This window comes from Phaethon lepturus, unplaced genomic scaffold (assembly GCF_000687285.1).
Source record: "Phaethon lepturus isolate BGI_N335 unplaced genomic scaffold, ASM68728v1 scaffold1247, whole genome shotgun sequence".
Taxonomy (NCBI): Eukaryota; Metazoa; Chordata; class Aves; order Phaethontiformes; family Phaethontidae; genus Phaethon; species Phaethon lepturus.
In genome coordinates, this window is record NW_010553792.1 from 17,977 (window position 1) to 24,909 (window position 6,933).

The following is a 6,933-nucleotide window of genomic DNA, read 5'->3' on the forward strand; positions in this document are numbered from 1 at the left end:
AAAAAAGGTGAAAGAGAGGAGATAATACATATAGGTAGCCTCAACTGCATCAGAGTTTCTGCAAGTTTGCCCTCAATTTTTTAACACAGCAGTTGGTCATATATTTTTCTTTTCCAAATTACAGTTTAAACCTGCTGGCAAGCAACTTTCAAGAACAAAGAAACACTGCCCTGCTAAGGTAAGATACCATCAGCTGGATGTCTATGAAGCAAAGGCTCCCACTGAACTCAGAGCTCAGTGCGAGAGGAATTTCTGCCTCTTACAGATGAATCTTTCCAGATGCCAGGGCTAGGTCATGGCCAAAATTAGGAGTCTTGTCATATGTTATTAAAAAATCTACCTGCATGCCTTCCCTAGTACTCAAAGGTTGCTGAGCCCTGTTGTAGTGTTTTATTGCTTGCCTCTAGAAGTCCTGTGTCATGAGGTTTTTATGGTTCCTCTGAAAGATTGTAATGTAGCTTTTGAGACATGTTGGGAAAATTTCCTTTGTAATTAGTTTATATGTCTCCTTGGTTTCTTAATGTCATTCCTATTTTCAGACCAATAGCTTCTGTTGCTTTTGGTCTTTGTCCCCTTAAAATGCCTGTGAGAGGTTATCGTGTGTTTGCAAAATTTTCATAGCTTATTTATTTATTCTGGATTTTGAATAATTTATTTCAGTTTCTCAGTAATTTTATTGTTGTTGCTTGAGTTTTTTCATGTTTGCTTTTATCTTTCTAACATTAAACTGTCTGAAATGGAATGTGGAAAAACATACTGAATACACTAATTTATTTGCTACAGTAGGCCGGGTGAAAGAAATGAGATGTACATAATTAATCATGTCCTGCCTTGTTAGACTAAATACTGGGCAAACCTGCAGTCTCCAGAGCACCTGTGAACTAATTTCCATGTGCAGTTCTGTGCTACCTGCTTTGTTGCATTGCATGCAGATTTTTCACCAGAATAGAAAACTGGGCAATTCATACAATAATTTTGATTTTATTGGTTTTAGTGGCTCTTTGAAAGGAAAGAATACTAAGATGGGACTGGTTGTGATGTCATCACCAAAGGCAAGAACTGGGTGTTTTAAGGATTATTTCTGTTTTATTGGTTTCATTACTCCTTTTTGAGGGAACAGAGGCAGGGGAATGGTCTGGTATGACAGGCTTGAGCTGGTTTTACAGTCGCACAACTGGCATGAAAGGTGTCAGTGTTTTATGGTGGGTGGGTAAGTGACTTCAGTAAGTGTCTGCTACTTCTTTCAGGTCAATAAGAAGTAATTTTTTGTATGAGTCATCATTTGTGTTGTGCCCAGCAAAGGGGAAGGTGAGGCCATTTTATCATTTGGACAAAATTAATGAAGGAGTTGTTCTCTCTCATCTCTTTAATGAAAAGTGAGGTGTAGTTTGAACATCCTTCACTTCAGGCTAAAGGGCCCGTTCTCTTGAGTGTAACTTCCTAGTGATTTAAATTGCACTGCTCATTCAAATTTGAAATGTAAAGTATTAATACTGGAGCTGCTTCATGCAAAAGATGTTATTCCACTTCTTCTCAGTCTTGTATCACATGTTCTTTCATTTCTCAGTATCTGATTATGGCACACGAACAGCAATTCTACCTGTTATGACTTTGGCTGCTTATACCTATTGTTTTTTTTTTCTCTGAGTAGTAGAACATGTTGCCATACTTTTACTATAGTAACTTTAAGAAGCACAAATACTGAAAAGTCTAACAGAAACCTGCTGCCTGTGAGAGATCTGTCACAGTGCCAGCCTGCAGGTGGATGGAAGACTTTCCTCTTAGTGCTTGTTGTATCTTGCCTAGCAACTCCCAGAAGGTGTATTTCATCTCTAATTTTGTAGGTTTTTTGAAATGCGGTTAATGCTGATGTATAGTAGTTGTACTGGTATCAAATCAGCAGTGACAGGGGAAGGGTGCCTGCTTCATAATGAATAAAGAAATTAAAAAATATTCAAATGAATTAACAAGCTAACTGAAGTTTCTGCTAAAGCAACACACAAAACTGACATTTATGCTGTGGGTGAGATGTATGGTGCAGTGGCACATCCACAATGTCTGTACTGCAGTCCCAGTGGGGAGCTAGTTTATATTTGCAGCAGAAGTTTTGTGGCAAGTTAATCCTGCATCTGGGACCCTTTTCTTCTAAAATAACAATAATAAAATCAACCAATTTGTAAGTTAGGATGGTAGTGTAATATCACCTTTCTTTTTATTCTATTTTAATTTTATTATTAGCTTTTATCACTTCTGTTGAGTTTTAGGCTAACAAGAAAAAACAAGTAAATTAATTATGATGGTGTTGATAAGAACTTAAAAGGTAGTTACCTTTTTGCCACATTATAGGGGAAAAAAAAAAGGTTCAGTAAATTCTGGCTAGTGTAATGCCAGAGCGACAGGTAAAAGAAAAAGCCAGGAGGATTGAGATTATTCTGTAGCCATATTTTCCTGACTCAGTGTAGAACAACTGCTTCTTTCAGTTTTCTATGCCTCCTCACATCTATTTAGCATCTGTACACTTCTCAAGCTTTACAAGGCTACCCACTGAGGACAATGGATGCAAAAAGCCCTCGATATTGGAACTATTTGAACTTCAGTAGTACCTGGACGCCCTAAGCATATTGGTCTGTCCTTGTGCCACACCTAGTTGGAGAAGAACCTCTGCGCCCCTGAGTTCCTAAGCTGATTTAAATACAAAGTCCAGTTAGCGATCAGGGACTGCCCACAGACAAGGAAGCAGGAAGAGAACGAGGACAGTAATAGGAACCTGATTTTAGAAGTTTACTTCATGCAGATGTTGGTACTTGAGGTGCTTATTGAGCTGCCTTGCCACACCATCCTGTTGATCATTTTAACTGTCCCAGACACTAGAAGTTCAGAAAGGTCGCAGAAGTCCCTGAAGCTCTCCAAGTGGTCGATACAGTTAGTCCCTGTTTTATTCCTCTCTATATCTGAGGGTTTATAGACTGTAATAACAAGACATCTTCCTCTAAGTTTCAGTAGGCAGGTGGGGGATTTATAAGTGTAAGAAATACACCCTTAAAAGTATGAAAATCCACTACTGATGTATAGAATACTTTCATTCTTCCTTAGTCAAGTTTTACAAAACTCTAACAAATTAAATTCCTAAAAAGTCATCTGTGATGGATGATTTAATTTTATCAATGATCATAAAATTCCAACATATGTCTATTCTTGTTCTTTATGGTCATTCAGCATCTGTTTTCAGAAGTTACTGAAATTTCCTCTTAAAAGAAAATCGTGCCAAAAATAACCTTTCTTTTTCCTCATGAGGGACTAAATCCTGATGATGAATGGTATGATTACTATTTCAATGACTCAGACTAGTAACACCATATGAATTAACAATCCCAATGAAATATCATACAGTAACCTGTTTTTTGTTTTCTTTGCACAGTTTTAAGTCACTGCTGTGTTAGTCAACTTTTTTATGCTTCTTGAGCAGGTTGAATGAGATGGTGCAGTTGATTCCACAATATCAGTCATAAGTCACTGGGATCAAAGGAGTTATAACTCAAGTATAAACTTTTGTGTTCAAATATATGAGTTTCCTGTAAGTTTAATTTAATTCAGTTCTAATGGTTGGGAGTTTTGGTAGTTGTGCTATTTTTGTATATGGATTTCTGCCTATATATCTGAAAAATCCTCGTTGCCTTAATTTCACCTTAAAAAGGTTTTGCATTTTGTTTGTTTGTTTGTTTGTTTTAAATAGGGTGTTTCAAGCATGTTTTTACCTCCTTGAATGTCTTTCTCACTGACAATTTTGTACATTGCAGATAACTGAGCATAAAAGAGGAAAATTTCAATGCATTGAACAGCACCACAATTAATATCTAAAGGAAATTATTTAAAGACATTTCAGAGTCATGAGAATTACTTTCTGTAATACACACCCTCCCTCTATGCCAAGTTTTCAAAGCTCAGTAGACCACACTCACTAAGCTCTATAAATATGTACTAGGATCACATGTAAGATTAAGGTATATATGTATGATTTTACAAAGATATTGTGTGTATACTGCTTCAAAAATGTGAACTGGCATGTATTCAAATGATATCTAAAGACACTCAAGAAAAACAAGGTGTCAGTTATTCCTGTGCATTTTTAGTATTAATAATATAGTTACATTACGGAAGGATAACCTTAATATTGTGCATTCTCATGCATCATCAGCATTATTGTCAATTATGCTTCAGCTGAATAATCTTTCACAGGGGATGATGTAACAGGCAAAAGATTGCAAGACAGATGTGTGTGCTATTAAGCACAAGGAAAGAAAGCATCATATTACTGTTAAAATTTTGCTTTAAACGTTTTTTTCTATGTTTGATCTGAATTTTAAGTAAACAGTCACACATATTTAATTTTTTATACTGAAGTTAAAGCACAGTTAATTCCCTGGGATCCTGAAATGCCAATGGTTATGTTAATAATCTATCTGGTTTCAAAGCCAATTTTCTTGAGCATAGTGGTGAAAATATAAACAAGCAGTACCAAGATTCAATTTTTATGAGCTTTTTTTTTTCTTCATGGATGACCATTTTAAAATGCATTTAGACGTGATTCTGTTAAGATCTCATTGTCATAAACAAAATGTATGTATACAAACATGACTCCCAAACACAAATTTAGCAGGTATTGCTTCATCTGTCTTTTTGTATTATTACCATAACTACTATACATTATAGTGCTAGAAATGTAGGGGATTTTGGTCTACATATTGTACTGACCTGATGGAAAGGGTGTGAGGGGCAATACATCTGCTGCACTTGAGGTTGATAGCAATACAAACCAGGCTGCCCTTCCAGTGGGGATGTCCTAAGCTTCATGTCTGAATCCTGCTAGAAAATATTTAAGGAACAAGTTATTAGAGAAAGCACCTCAATTTAAAATAGAATAATTCTGTTAGTTACTGTTCTGATGTCTATCATCATACTTACTAATTTTTTGGGCTTGATTCTGTCACAGTAAGTGTTAAATAGAATTTGTTTCATATTCTAGTGGTACAAGAAGAAAAATTGTTTCTTGCATTTATGTAATTACTACTTTAAAAAAGGAAATCCCAGTCCAAATTCCATGCAAATAACAATTCAGAAAATGTCAAGTTTCTCTTTATTTTTCCCCTACATACACAAAGTGCATACTCCAGCTTCCATTCCTGAGTGTGCACATCTCTCTCCCTCCCTCCCTCCCTCTCTCTCTCTCTGTCTTTTTCATACTCCTTGATTTTATCTTGCAGACTGTCAGTACCTCAAGCTGACACTGGAATTTTGTCATTAGGTAGAGGGTGAGGTCTATAATGCACAGGAAACAGGTGGAAGAGAAGAATCAAACTAGGCTGACTGCTGAATTTGATTGAGATAAAGGAAATATAGTAAGAATGTGATTTATTTCTGCAACTGTGGAAATAAACATAGAGATGTTGATCAAGTCTTAATTTCTCACAGGTCTGCCAGGTGCTTGTCCTGGATTACACATAGGGCTTGATTCTGTTAAGGGCTCAGGTTTCTGGATGTTAAATGTTACTGTCTTTTCATTAAAATGCTGAGTGCACCATATGGTGTGTGTGGTAACACTGCCTGCTTTAGAAGAGCAATTCAAACAAACTGCATGCTAAGCAGAGAGCTAGATAGAGCTCTAGCTGGTAATAAACAGGGCAGGGAATGATGTGTCTTAAGCAGTGTCCTTATCCATGCATCTGGTGACTGACCTCAGGTTCCTTCCCCCACTTAACATCGATGGCCAGGAATTCTCTTCTGAGAGCTGATGTTGTAGACATTATTTCAAGGAACTAGTAGCACTTCTCCTGTTTTAAAGCAAGGCCATAATGACTATCTTTTATGGTATAGATTAGTGTAGGGGTACATATTAGACTTGATCTGATATCCTGGCACCTAACAAATGCCACATCCAATATTAATAAATGTCCGTGTTATTTTGGTGACCAAAAGATTAAGTTTTTCAGAAATGTCAATTTGCCAGCAGTGAGTAAGCTATTTAAGAGCTTTGAAGTTGCATGCTGACTGAACCAGTGGAGACATTAACAAGTAGCCAGTCTTTTCCTGAGTAGTCACATGTACTTGGTAAAGGGCTCCTGCAGCACTAGCTTTACATTATCTACATCTTGCAGCCCAGGGATTTGGGAAGAAAATGGGAATTTTTTTAATCAACTGCTTGTAGGTTTTGCATTAAACTCATCTGACCTAGATGAGTATTTATCCAGGAAATAAGAGATTTAGATCAATTTCCTCCGTAACCTGAATGCCTTTAGTCCCCAGGTATGTACCCTGACAACATCCCTCCATTCCCTGGTACATTGTCTTAATCCAATTAAGATTTTTTTTTTCCCCCCACCCGTCTGTCTTTTGGTAACTCTTGAATTCTTTGTCTCACAGCAATTTAGAACCATTGGTTAGGGCCCTCTCCTGGCAGATGTAGTAATTGTTTTTGTCTGCACTAGATTATGAAGATATTCTTTACACTTTGGATCACAGCAGAGATACCTTGTGGAGATACTGGAGGGTAATTTACTTTGCTTTTCAGGGATCTCTGTGCTGTCCTGAAGTCACATCTATTCACTCTGTGAATTAGCCCAGGTACCTTTATACTGCACATACCATAAACAGATATATTTAATTTTAAGTAGTACTGATGTCTTAGAGTTTCTTTTCTATTTGCATTGAGAAAAGCGCAGGTCAGCCAAGATATTGTAACAAATCTGATACACATGTTCTCATGCTTGAAAAATACTGTTTTGTGAACTTTTGTCTCTTGAAAATACTAGTTGATGACAACTACTGATAATAAAACCTGTTGTCAGGAAGAATTTGAATATTTAAGATTCATGTATTCTGTCTAGTGGAGAATCATTTGTCCTTGTGCACTTTTCTGAGAACTGTTTTTCAGTAGGG

The 6,933-nt window shown here is 36.7% G+C and overlaps 1 protein-coding gene across 1 annotated transcript in view; it reads right to left on the reverse strand.

Annotated features, from left to right (window-relative positions):
* Nucleotides 1–6,933, reverse strand: part of FOXN1 (forkhead box N1) — a 20,863-nt gene that overhangs the window by 12,190 nt on the left and 1,740 nt on the right. The window contains exon 3 of the mRNA XM_010291620.1: nucleotides 4,753–4,863. Coding sequence (XP_010289922.1) covers nucleotides 4,753–4,863 — 111 coding nt within the window. The remainder of the gene's footprint in view (nucleotides 1–4,752; nucleotides 4,864–6,933) is intronic.